We start from the raw sequence: 14,445 nt of genomic DNA, 5'->3' as shown, positions 1-14,445 counted from the left end.
TAATACGCAAGTTAAAGTAAGGAAACATCATAGAATACTATTTCGGAAATACGACAGAGGTACACGAGTTTTGTCACGGAAGAAGGAAAACTTTCAATTATGCCAGTTATTGGTACCATTTGGAATCTCGAAAAATCTTACAATACAGTAAAAATTTTGTTATAAATTGTGCTGCATGGAGAAGTGTATTCGTAAATTTTGTTGTACCGGAGCAATAATGAGAAATAAATTATTTCTGAGTAGTGTTCAACTTTATGGAAAGGGAAATTTATTTTATTTTAAAGAAAAACAGCACCAGACTTAACTGCAGCTGCAACTACTTAATTGAAATAAATACAAAATTGTGAAATGTAGCGAATGCAAATTATTTCTGACAGCAGACAACTTTTCGGAGATGAATTTGACAGTAATTTAAAAAAAAATAGATTTGAAAAAAAAAACCCGCAACAAATAGTTCACAAATAACTAATTAGCTTATTATTATTTACTAAAACCTGAGGTTTAGTAAACATACAATTTTTATATTATTAGGTTTAGAATAATAAAGTAACTTTGGAAAAAGTATATATTATAATTCCAAAGAGGAAACACCAAAGCGCAGATGTTTAGCTAGATACTTATTTCCAGTGACAAAAGATAACACATTGGCGATAAAGCATTGATAACATAATCAGTGAAACTATACTATGAGGAGAAAAGTATAAGTTTCATATACTGCTAAAGCTAAATATACAAAACTATTTTAAATATAGGATAATCTTGGGTTTTATGAAATTAGTGCGAAGTTGGATATTTATGCTTTGGCTTAACTTTTCGTAAAGTAATTAAAACAAAACTACGATAGCGTGCAATTTCGGTTCTATTAGTTTGAAAACATGCATTATGAATCTTTATCAAGGTTGACTTATGTTCAATTAATATTTTATACTTAATTTCTTTAATAAATTATTTTCAAATAAAAAAAGAACCCACTTCAAAAAACAAAGAGGGAATAAAAAGTAAAAAATAATTGGTCATACTTACATACGATTTCCCACTGAAACGTATAATTCAAATTTATTTTACAATTCCAGTACAAAACTCTACTAAACTAAACACCCAAATCTAAAATAAACACTGATTTTAATTACTATACTATTTCAATTACTATATATTTTAATACCTAACAAATGATATAAGATCTCTTAATTTTTAATAACCGTTTGAAGTCCATTAGTAGTTTGCAGAAATCCCCAACTTCAAAATATTATTAAAAAATAAGAGATCGTATATAACTAGTTAGGTATTTAAAGTAATTCATCGTGTAGTAATTAAAATCAGTGTTTATTTTATAATTGGGTGTTTAGTGTAGCTGATTTTTGTACTGGAATTGTAAAATAAGTTTCATTTCTAGGTTTGGGTCGGAAATAGTATGTAAGTGCATTCAGTCATTGTAGATTGTACTACAGCGTTCATTTTAAGAAATTAGTTTTTTAGACCCGTTCACTCATGAATAGCAAATCATTTATATAAAACTAAATTTAACATCAGAAAAAATGCTTTAAGCTGCAAAGAAAAAGCGTTTAAATAAAGCACAAATTATCTTGACAATGCTAAAAATAGCTTTGTTTCCAGCCAATAATGTAGCCTCTCTATCAGCGCTAAAAGCGCTCTACTCATAACAAAAAAAAAAAAAAAAAACGTAAGTGCCGTACATTACTTGTCATGTAATTTTTTTTTTTAAATGAACAATTTTTTTAATGAACAAAATTGCTAAAATGAACGAGTTTAATGTACGGTTCAAAAAAATGAACGAATTCCCTCCCTGATGAACGGGTCATTAAAACAAAAGACATTATCTTTTTGCCCGTGCCTACTTGAAATTGAATCCCCAAAAGTAATTTCACACTTTTGCTCTCTTCGGTATTAACTTCGAATTAACAGGATCATACAGATTTTTTTTTTCTTCACACGTGACTTTGGAAAAAATAAAAGAAAATATTTGCAGCTTTTAAAAATCGTTATGAATGCTCACGAAATTGCTTTTTGTTTCAAAAACAAAAAAAAATCAAGAAACAAGTGCGAAAAAATCCTACTTTCTAGAAAAAAGTACACGAAACATCTGAATATAATATCATACTATCTTACTACTATGACAGGTATATCACCATAACACATTTATAACCTGTTTCCAAAAACATGAGATTCAGCTTATTTCGAAATACTGATTCAATAATATTTCAGTTTCAGCAGCAAAAAGCGAAGTCCTCTTCTTCTAAGCTCATCAACGTTTCTCAAAATGATTATAAGTAAGACGCACTTAAGGTATGATTGTGCATACGTTTTAGATGCAAATTACATTTTTTCTTATTAGACTTTTACGATAAAGTGCAGATTTCTTATACAACTCGCAGTAATTGAATTTTATTCTCAAATTTCGAGCCTAATATAATTACGAAGCCGTTTTAAAGAAACTTAACTGAATATTTTAACAATCTTCTTGAAAGTTTTATGTGTACGCCATTAAAGCATTTTCTATTGCTCTATCTAATGCTCTTTTTAATTCAAAGACAATACGTTCGAGGTAATTATTTTAATAATTAAAAAAACTTTAAGAGAGAGAGAGAGCGCAAATGAAACATAACCGATTTAGTATGTAGAAAATACGATTTGCATTTTTATTTACAGTACCAATAGCAAATACAGGTTTTTTATGTATGGTAAAAAAGGACGCTTTTTTTTTTTTTTTTTTGAATTAGCAATACACCTACAGTCGCAAAACCAGGGCTGCCCACCTAGGGGTGGGGGGGAAGCGGCGTGGCGCAGACTGAGGCATTAAATTTTTCAGTGGGGGTGTTTTGAGGAGTATTTTTCTCATTTTGGGGGGGCTCTTGCTTTTGGGGGGATTCGTTATTGATAGAGGGTGCACCCCTTGCTTTTAGGGGGAGCACCCCTGACAAAACTATATTGTGCGTTAGTGCGTGCATAAGTGCACATATTTTACACTAGGGGCTGCCAAGGAATATTTTAGTCCCCGAGGGGGGGGGGGGCAGAAGTTCAAGAAAAACTTGCGAAAATTTGTTTTTGATGTCCAATTTCTAAAAGTAGAGCATCCGTGGATAGTGTGACCCATCAACATAATTATCAACTACAATACACATAGGAAATATTTAGGGCTCGACCGATGGCATTTTTTTGCCGATGGGCCGATGCCGATTGTTCAAAGATGGCCGATGGCCGATTGCCGATGGTTTTCCTCCAAATGGCCGATGGCCAATGCCGTTGGCCGATGGCAAAAAACAAAGAAAAATCCAACGGAAATAAAATGTTAAGATTGCCAGGGATTTAAAGGGTCATTTATTCACATTACTTCCTTTCTACGAATAAGGACTTCTAATCAAAAAAAAAAAAAAAAAAAATCAAATTTCGACCTAATTTCTATTTTATGATCACCCAATTTAAACTTCACAAGTTTTTCCGGCACATCTGTACACGCATATGTACCAAAGAACATATAGATGACCAAAATATTCATTTTGAACACCTCCTCAGTTAATTATCGCAAGTTCTCTTGTGATGTCTTTATACGCGTAAACTTGCGTCACTCAGAAACGTTGTGAAATAGTAAGTTGAAAACTCATACGTACGTAGTATGATCTAAGAGTTCGAGGACAAGTTGTATAAAACCTTTCCCTGAGTAGTTCACATTACCGAAGCACATCTATCTACAAAATAGTCACCTTGAACGACTATGCACTTCTGCCAACGTTCGTATAGCTTTTAGAAGCACTCCTGGCAGTCATTTTTCGCAACCTGCTGTAAAGCCTCTTGCGCTGCTGCTTTAACTTCAGCGTGGGGAAGAAAGCGACTTTCATGTTGAGGATGCACGGTTTGATTGATCAATGCTCTGATACTACAAACAAATAACATAATGTTTCGACGGACTTAGCTCCGTGTGACTCTTACCTGTTTCCAGCAAAAAAAACATTTGCATGGACGCCGCTTTCTTCCGTCAGGAGAAGATAAAGCTGCATCATAGTAGGTTGCGAAAAAGGCTTCCAGGAGTGTTTCCAAAAGTTATGTGAAAACTGGCAGAAGTACATAGTCTCTCAAGGTGACCCTTTGAAGATGGATGTGCTTCGGTAATGTGAACTATTCTGGGTAAAGTTTTATACAGCATGTCCCCGAAATTTTGGATCGTACTACGTACAATCTATATAGGATGTAGTTATGCTTCTCTTTTTTGACTGTTGTATGATGATAGAGAGAGAACAACAGCCAAAAAAAAAGAAAAGAAGAAAAAAAAAAGACACTGTTTAGCCAACTGATTTTTTTTAATTGAACATATAACTAAGATTTCAGCAATATTGTAATAATGTAAGGATTATGTACACTATACATAGTTAAAAAACTTTAAATTATGTTGTTTAATCATTCAAAAAATTTAAGAGGAAAAATATGAAACCGTCAACAAATTACGCAATTAAAGTGGAAAGATTGCACGTTGACGTTTTTAGTCATGAAATTAAACAAAAAAGGTAACAGATAAATTACAATATTAAATCGTAATAGGAATATTTTTATACTTATTTAAAAATTATGAATTAAAAAATTTGCATTTTTCATAAAAGCTATAACAGTGACGTTAATTTTTCTGAAAAAAAAAAGATAGCCATGAAAAGAGTGAGGTTCTTAAAACGCAGCTACAATAAACAAACTCGATATTTACTCCAAGTTAATAATAACTGAATATATACATACTACTTAATCTGATGTTTGCACACATAATATTGAACAATTTGATTGTTTAAAATCTTTTATGAAGTACTACAAACAAGTTCAAATTAAATTTTTCAATTTAACAATAATTTGCTGAAATTTAAATAATTGCTTAATAGAAAATTCTTGAAATTTTTCTATAACATATTATTAAAAATATGATGAAAACGAAAATAACTCGTTCATTGATTTTATAAAAATACATGAAAATAGTTACTTAATATAAAAAAAAACCGATCGCTATAAATGATGCAAAAAAGATGGCGCATTACGAAATAAAGATGAAAGAAGAATGAGAAATACGTAAAATGACATTTCTTGAGCAAAAAAAAAAAATCACTAAATATTTAAGAAATGCTTGAAACGACAAGGGAGGGGCGGAGGGGGGGTCACCTGCTGATTTTGGAGTAACTCACAACATTAAACTTCATTCCTAACTTCGGCCTCATTTGTTTAGTACAGAACCGCTACCACCAACGCCTCGGAAGAGTTTCTGAGTCGACTTCAGCACTTCCGAAGAAAAAATTCAAAAGTCTCTTTGATTTCCAAATTATGTCACCATTCAAAACCTCTTTAATCAATTTCTTACATTAATGCTCTAAATTCTTCCTAAACAATAGATTACGTTTGGAAAAAAAATCTCTAATTTTATGAATGGCGTTAGTTTTAAACAACTCGGAAATGCAACTAGAGTTTAATATAAGAAATACAGGCAGGGGAGGGGGGCACGCAAGTGTTCTAAAAATTACCGTCGATTCAACGGGAATCTAACAAAATGACACAAAAACCTGCCTCGCCATCTCATATTTGTTTCCATGGTCTCCAATTCGGCAATATACACTCTAACAAAAAAATAAATAAATAAATAAATAAAACTCGACGCATCAAGAAGCAATCATCCGATTGATTTGAAATTTTGTATGCATGATTGTTTTGATCAGATGTGCAAATGCTTAAAATTTGGTGTCCAATGAATTGATAGTTTGATCTCCAGCGCATCGAAACTGCGCATCCAGCAGATGTATATACAGAGCAATTCTTCAATAGTTGTTAAAACTTTCGGTTTGATTGCGATTCAGATTACCTTTTAACAACTTAAAAATGCCTCGTCGCATGGTTCGTGCTCATTACGAGTAACTGTCAGAGTTTAAATGAGGTCATATCATTGGATTGAAAGAGGCCGGTTGGTCAAATCGGAGAATCGCTCGTCATTTGAGTCGAAGCGATGCGGTGATTCGAAGATGCTGGCAAGGATGGGTGGAAAATGGCCGAATTCAGCATCAGGATGTTAGCGGTCGACCTAGGGTCACAACAGATCATGATGACAGAGGGATTGTCCGATCAGCTGTCACAGCGCTTTCTTCAGATCTATGAACCATCAGACATTCAACCCAAACACCAGTGTCCATCATGACCATTTACAGACGGTTGGGACAACGAAATCCACGCTCGCGTCGACCGTTACGCCACCTGTCACTGACGCCTACACTGCCGAGCCAGATTACAGTGGTGCATGGCTCGATTAGGTTGGAATGGTGCCGACTGGGGATGTATAGCCTTTAGCGACGAATCTCGCTTCCAACTATGTCATGACGATCATCGAAGACGTGTTTGGAGACACCCAGGGCAGAGGAGGGATCCTGGTTTCACTTTTACACGCCACACTGGCCCTCAACAAGGCATTATGGCCTGGGGTGATATTTCCTTTGATAATTGGACCCCTTTGGTCATAATTAGAGGTACACTTACTGCACAGTGGTACGTCGACGACATACTAAGACCTGTTTTGTTGCCGTTTCTTTTGTAGTACCCTCGGCTGGTTTTCAGCAGGACAATGCCCGATAACCTTACGGCACATGTTGCTATGAACTGTCTGCAAGCTTGTCAAACTCTTCCGTGGCCTGCCAGATTGTCAAATCTCTCCCATTGAGCATGTCTGGGATATGATGGGATGGAATATTGATAACCTCGTGCGGCAATGGGAGCGAATTTAGCCGGAAATACCGCAGGACAACCTCCGGGAGTTTTATCGGTGTTTCCCACGTCGTGCTTCAGCTTGTATCTAGGCTAGAGCCGGGTCAATACCTTATTGAACTTGTTATTGTATCTCAGACGTAAATTATTCAATTGTTCTAAGAATATAATCATTTACTATTCTGTGCATTGTCTTCCTATTCACCAATTTTCGTCTCAATCGGATCACTCCTTCTTGGTGCGTCGATTTTTTTTTTTTTTTTTTGTTATAAGAGTGTATCACCAAATGATCGTCAGTCTGAGATGCTATATTAGTAGTTTTGTATTGAAATAAGTAATTAATAGCCGCAAAAAAAAGAGTAAATAGGATTTTTAGAACACCCGATCGAAAACAAAAGGGAAGTGCACAACTGGAACGTACGCACACCCCACGTGCAAAATTTTAACCTTTTACAGCTTACCATTTTTGAGTTATGACTTATGAGAGATACATACGTACATCCAGCCGCAAGAAACAACGCAATAATTAACTTGTTTGGTATTTAAATGCAGTATTAAAACCTCTTTCAGGGGTGACTAAAATAGAAATTCATACTGAAGTTTAAGTAAACAATTTTATATGAAAACAATAACTCCGTTTATTTTGCATTAAAAAGTAAAACAGCAAAAGGTCTTTTTTTTTTTTTTTTTTGAAAACATCGGCCAATTTCATCGGCTTTTCGATGTTTTTAAGGCCGATGGGCCGATGTTTCCTGCAAGTTAGCATCGGCCGCCGATGCCGATGGCTAAATTGTTGAACCATCGGCGCCGATGCATCGGCCAGGCCGATGCATCGGTCGAGTCCTAGAAATATTTACTGTTCTTGGATAAGATATTACTTGAGTGCAAAAAAAGTATTGCATTTGCGGTGAAAAAGAAAATCATGATAAATTCAATGTTGCTAAATCACAAAATTTGTGCATTTTTTAATTACAGGAAACCTCTCTTTCATTACTGACAAAGCTTGAATCTTCCAAATGTTCAAAAGTAAGGCTGTGGTCAAACGAAGTGCGAACGAAAAAGATTGTGATCAAGCAAACTGAGTGCTATAATAACTTAAGTTAATCTTTTAATGTTGCTTGTGCAGAAATAGTATTCTTGGGGCAGATGACAGTGCATCAAATAGTTATAAAAAAAGTAATAATGTAGTTATTGTCTAAATGTGAAATTAAAATTGGTATAATGGTTCTACTTAGGGCTTAATTTCTAACAAAAAATGTGCGGGATGTCCTATTGTCCTTAGAAGTAATTCCCATACTTATAATATCAGACAGAATTTCGGCTGTTTAAGAATTCATATTAAACTGAAAACGAGCTAATGTGTGCATGACATAACTTCCTTTTACTCCAATTTAATGTCATTTCCGCATTACTGGCAATTTTAATGCGATTCAAAAGTTTACTCTCTAAATATCTTCAACAGTGGCCAAATTGAAACAGATTTTTAAAAAAAGAAGAAAGAAATCGCCAAATTTGTCGCCAAGTTGGCGATCAAAAGACTCGCGATATAACGCAAAGTGTCGCCAAATTATAACACCACTTGAGTTTACATCGAAATTAACAATGATTTCCCCCAAAAAAGGGTTAAAAGACCCCTTTAAGAAACACCCGAATGCAACCAAAAGAGGAGGTGAAAACTAAACCCCACTAGGAATTTACGTACTAAATTTCAACTTTCTACGACTTACAGTTCTTGAGTTATGCGACGCATATACGCACATACATACATACGTACATACAGACGTCACGAGAAAATTCGTTGTAATTAACTCGAGAATCGTCATTATGGATATTTCGCGTGTCTATAGGTTCTTAGGTACTTATCCACGTGTGGTCGAGTCGAAAAAAAACTCAACATTCATTCGGGGGTGAGTAAAATTGAAATTAAGGTCAATTTTTGAGTGAAATTTTTTTTTTGCCAATACAATACTTCTCTTTTTGTAAAAGGAAGTAATAAGTGGCTGATCTCCTGTGAGAGGTAAGTTTAGCTCCGGTGAGCACTATGAGTACTAAGCCCTGGTTGTATTCTGGAGGGAATTTTTTTAATCAAAAATACCATCTGTTTTTTTTTTTTTTTCTATCAAAATAGACCTTTCTAATGCATATATAATGTACTAGAGTTTGCTTTTATGTTAAAACCAATACCTCTGGGAGTGTTTTACCCCCTCCCCACCCCACCCTTCCTTCGCTGTGCCACTGGTTGTACTTAAAAGTGTGTGTTCATTACACTGCGAGATAATTAACTGTTATTCATCAGATATTGAGTGGTTAATAGATCCTTTTATTTTTCATTTTTTTATGAATATTTTCTTCAAAACCAGAGCTTAGAGGTATTGCTTAATATCATTAAAACATACATTTCCGATCAAAAGAATTTTTCTTTAATTGTTGAGTTCGACTAGTATGTTTTGAGTTTCTTATTATCAATACGTTTAAAAAAAGGTAACAATACAGTTTAACTTTTGAGAGTTTTAAACATGAGGTAAAACATGATTTGCTATGAATTTTCTTGTCAAATAGTCAGCAGACACGCACTTTTAAAGGGTAACAGTACACATTAATGTTGAAAAGGTAGAAACATGTGTGCCGGAAGAAGGGTTGCACCCCCTTAGTTTAAAAAAAAAAAAACAAGAAAGAGAGAGAGAGATATGCTTCTAAGTCACAAAATAAATCAGAAAAAATATTTATCATATGATTATCTCATATTTAAACATTTGATTTCAATTTCACTTAAAATCCTAACGAAAATACCATATGAACATCATTTTTTATTGTTGCAAAAGCCACCAATTGGTAACTCACGAACTACTGAAACGTGTCAGAACTTGTTGTCATGCATATTTACATTTCAGCAATTAGGTTGCTTCCGAAATTGGAAAAGTATTTGTTTTTCTGAAAGAGCATGCTTAAAATCACGGGTTTTAACAATTTTTGAAGTAATTTAAAAACGTTTAATAGTTAAAAAAATATTTTTATCTGAGCGCAGATTCAAGTTTATTTTGTACGCTTCTGCTCAAAACATCACAAGTGATGAAATGTCATTCACTGATGCCATTAGCACAGAACGCTATATTTTGGTATTAAATAAAGATAAAATTATTCAAGCGCAATGATAGTAATGAATTTCCATGCTTACTTCAGAAAATCCGTCTTTCAAAATTATCATTATGATTGCTATTAATATTACTGTTTAATGACAGACTTTTTTTTTTACAACGCGTAAATATTCAGCTCGCCAATGAGGTAGTGCGCCTAAGTACATTACTTGAGACGTCATAAAGATCACTCCTTATTTCCGAAATTGGACAATGAAAAAATTAAATAAAAAATAACTGTTGGGGAAAATAAAAGTTTTTCCCGGCTCCACTTTATTTTTTTTCTTTGCTTATTGTATCAATTTCAGAGACTGAAAGAAGTACTGTCCTGACTGAAGGATACAACACCATTAAAAATAATGTTACTTGAACTTTCGTTCGAAGAAATGAAAATTGAGTTACATACTGCTGACTGATATATATTCGAAAGGTAAACAAAAGTTCAAAATGAGCACTAAATCAGACCGCTTAAAAACCACTTGACACATTTTTAAGGGTTACTGCTATCTATCTCCTCCACCTTTCGAGTGACGTTGCCAAGAAGTGGTGGCAGAACGTATTACAATGTGACAGAAAGTAGTTCCAAACAACTGGAGAACAGTTGCAGTCTGTTTCTAACCCTAACTGGAAGTAAAATTAGATTTTAATCATGCTCAGTATGAAAAATGTAGTTAGGATTAGTTAGGCTTATTGATGCGAAATTTCCAGAAATTTTGAGGTGGCGGAAAATACCCCACTTTTTTCCGATTTTTCTCTAGAAAAATTGGAATTAAAATATAAATGCAATCCATATATATTTTTTTCAAAGTAGCACCTATCTTTCTTGGTCAAATCACAAGAAATTATTCAGTTTATTCCACAAGCATCATTCAACTCTCATGTTTGAATAAAATTTGATTATTCGAAAATTTTACAGGAGCGTTTAGGGGTGTTTTACAGTTCTCACACTTTGGCGGAGAGAGGGGGGCTGTAGTAATGGGGGCAGTTGAGCTTCCATGGGAGGAATGAGCTCTTATACATTTCCTGGTGTGATTGATAAGCAACATAGCTTCTTTTTTATCCTATTTTCACTAAAGGCAAAACTTTTAAAAAGCTTCTACTTTTCTGCGTATTTTAAACACATTTAGCTTTAACAATTTATGCCTGTATGATTTTTTACAAAAATAATTCAGATGACATCTAAAGGATTAAGCGGATTGCATGCGACCCATGAGCGCAGGGCCACCTAGAGCCAGGACGGGCCCCTTGTCAGTTTGATCTCCGGGACCCCGCCCACCAAAAAACTCATTAAATTTACACTACTATGGTTCGGAGTGGCCCCCTCAAAAGGTCGGTCCCCTAGTTTCAGACTAGGCTGACATGGCCTCACGTCAGCCCTGCATGAGCCGCATTTGAGTATCATTACTGTAGATCTTCATAGGTCGATAAACTTTTTTTTATCACTACCATTTTCGTACATAAACCTCATTGGGAAAGAAATCACTGTTTTTATCATTGAGAAGAGATAAAATGGAGGGAGTGAAGACTTTCATTCATGAAACCAAGACCCTAATTCACGTGATAGATTTCAAAGCAAAGCATTGGAAGAAATCAGGTTTCTTTCGCTTGTTCCACGCAAAAACGTGCAAACCATTCGTCGTTGTTGAGTCACGTGACTTGGGGTCTTTGGATCAACTTTTGCTAAGCCAATGATTGGACTTGCTCCATCCATTTTAATTCCTGCTCAAGTTTTTTTATTCATGCACTCAGCTCTCGAGTAAAAAGAAGTACGCTGGGACACATAGCAGGTTTTCATTGGCAAACAAATAGTAAAAAAATTTTATTGTTATAGCTTGTTATTGCCTGAATATATAATTGGGGGTAATGCGCAAAATTTTATCTCTTTATTCCTCTCAAGAAAATTAAGGATCTACATTGGACAAAATATTGTTGAAGTTGAAATATTAAAGTTTCATTTCTCCAAACACCTTAACCCACCTGAACCGGTATGTAAACAAATGACTCACACTTTGTAAATGTTTTCTAAAGTGATAAATGAATTTCGAAATAAATTTTCCAATATTTGTTCCCTCCATCCCTCTCTTCTCTCTTTACCTGATATCCTAATAAGCGGGCTTGACTGTATATACATAATTTATACATTTACTTTTATAAGAATGAATTGTTCTTAGATGGATGGTAATCATTTTTCATAGACGTATAAACTAAAACGCATAGCCCTATTGAAAAGGCTAAATGTGATGAATTTTGTCAAAAAAAAATGTACAACTAAAAAAAGAAAAGGAAAAACCTTCTTAATAAGTAAAAGAGCTCAGAGAAAATTGGTCTAAGTTACTACGGTTATACCAGTTATGTATTTTATATAAATTTCTCACAAAGATACCAGGTTCATACCAGATTCACCCATAAATTTCTCAAACATACCAGGTTCATACCAGATTCACCCATAAATTCCTCATAAAGATACCAGGGTCATACCAGATTCACCCATTAATTCCTCATTTTATGGGGGCACAGGTTCATACCAGATTTACCCATAAATTCCTCATAAGATACCAGATTCACGCATAAATTCCTCATAAAGATACCAAGTTCATACAATAGATTTACCCATAAATACTTCTTATGCCTAGAACCAGCTCCAAAATGCATTACATGTAATGTAAAACAGACACAGTTACATATTTTAAGTAACTGCCCAAATTTTAATCAAATACGTTTTAAATATATCAATGATTTTAATCCATCTTTGGGAGTGTTGCTTGGGGACTCCCCCATCTCAAGATATTCTCCTTCCTCCAGGAGATTTGTTTCTCCTTTTTAATTTAGTGTTTATGTCGTCATTATGTGGTTTTGTCCTTTTCATATTTTTCAAGGTTTATTTTCAAGATATTTTCATCCATTTTTTCTTAATTTATACTTTGTTAAAATGTTTTTAATGTTTACATGTTTTTAACAACTTTTTATTTTAAATTACTTGAAATTTTATTGCTTTTACTTCAAAATACGTTTACTTTTACCATTTCCTGAGGTTATACTTGAATGCAAAATAAATAGTATAAAATAAAAAACTCTTGGCGCAGTATAGCTCTTAAGAGCTCTTGTGCCATTAAAAAAAAGAAAAAAAAAACTAACCAACCTTATAAAATTAGCAACGCGAGGGGCTCCTACCTTTACCTAATATTTGGTTTAATGCTATATTGCCGCAACTTGTGCATTAATATGTTTTCACATGAGGAGCTGTAAGGATGCCCCCCCCCCTAGAAATATCTATCTTATGACCATGAGAACATTCTAACTGCTCTAGTGGCTCTTATGCAATATAGCGACTTCATTTGTTTAATTAATAAATGATAATTTCATGCATTCTTTTTATATTTTTCGTTCCCCCCCCTTTTTTTAATTATAATATTTGCCATTAAAAATCCTGCTCATGTTATTTTATTTCAAATCTTCAACGGATACCTAAGTTGGTAGTAGCATTAAATGCATTTTTCAGTTTTTTATCATCATGCGGCGTTTCTTTGATAGAGTATTTTTATGATAATTTCTATACAAAAATTGTTTCATTAATGTCACCCTTTTTCTCATTTTTGTACAATGATTCAATTTTTCAATAAAAGGCATTCTTTTTCGGCAAGTGTCATAGGCACAGACTAAAACCGAACCACATTGCCACAAGGCAGAGACATATTGCATTTTATATATTATAACTATAAACAACAAATTTAAATACTGGTTTCAATTTAAAAAATAAGTAAAGCTACTGTCATAACTCAGCGCAAAAAAAAAAGTCAAACAGTATCAATAAATGTGCAAATGAAAGAGAAAGAGGAAGAAAATGATAAATGGGAAACGAAAAAAAAAAAAACGAATTTTTACCTTACCGATTGTGTAGCAAAATCCATCCAGTTGAAAAGTTGCGCTTTTGCACTTTTTAACTTGTCTTCCTTCTTTCCGGTGTTGTGACATATTTTTTTTTCCCTTGCAGAAGAAAAAAAAAAGCTAAACACGGAAAACTTCAGACGACTTTTTTTAAAAAATATTCACTGGCGTAGCCAGTGAATAATCATTTCCTTAAAAATCCTCCGCATGCTAGAGTTACGAATTTTGACTGTTTTTTCCGGAGCAATTTTTTTTTATATTTTATTTTTGTTTCTTCACTTTCAACACTCTTTTGTTTTGTTTTGAGAGCGACAGCAGTTTAAGCGATCCGCGCTCTCTCTAGATAGCAACTGACACAGAGCGAAATCGGAAACAAGCGCGTGCCGGATTCCCCGCCGCTAGGGAGCGCTTCGCCACTACATCTGTCCCACAGAGGGGGGCGTGAGAGGGGTAGCACTGGAAACTTCTCTCTGTCGGGGAGTTGACCTTTACGAGTATTCTATAAGGCGTCTTTCTTTGAAGTTACGAAAGTATTTTAGTGTGTTTTATTTTCACTTCTATTAGGAAACTCAAATCTGACGTGGGGAGCAAATTAGGAAAAGGACACTATTGACAGCATTGGAGTGCATTGAACGTTGCATGAAATATTGTCAAGTAAATTAGTACATGCGATTTTGCAGAATGCTTGTTTGCG

General features: G+C 34.2%; 1 protein-coding gene across 2 annotated transcripts in view; it reads right to left on the bottom strand.

Annotated features, from left to right (window-relative positions):
* LOC129229262 (dual specificity calcium/calmodulin-dependent 3',5'-cyclic nucleotide phosphodiesterase 1-like) overlaps positions 1-14,077 on the bottom strand; it is a 223,969-nt gene extending 209,892 nt beyond the window's left edge. For both annotated transcript variants that reach the window (XM_054863532.1, XM_054863533.1), the window contains exon 1: positions 13,754-14,077. In XM_054863532.1, the coding sequence (XP_054719507.1) occupies positions 13,754-13,838 (85 nt within the window). In that variant the 5' untranslated portion in view covers positions 13,839-14,077. The remainder of the gene's footprint in view (positions 1-13,753) is intronic.
* Positions 14,078-14,445: the final 368 nt, after the last annotated feature.

This window comes from Uloborus diversus, chromosome 9, assembly GCF_026930045.1.
Source record: "Uloborus diversus isolate 005 chromosome 9, Udiv.v.3.1, whole genome shotgun sequence".
Classification (NCBI taxonomy): domain Eukaryota; kingdom Metazoa; phylum Arthropoda; class Arachnida; order Araneae; family Uloboridae; genus Uloborus; species Uloborus diversus.
This window is presented reverse-complemented; position numbering and strand designations above follow the sequence as displayed.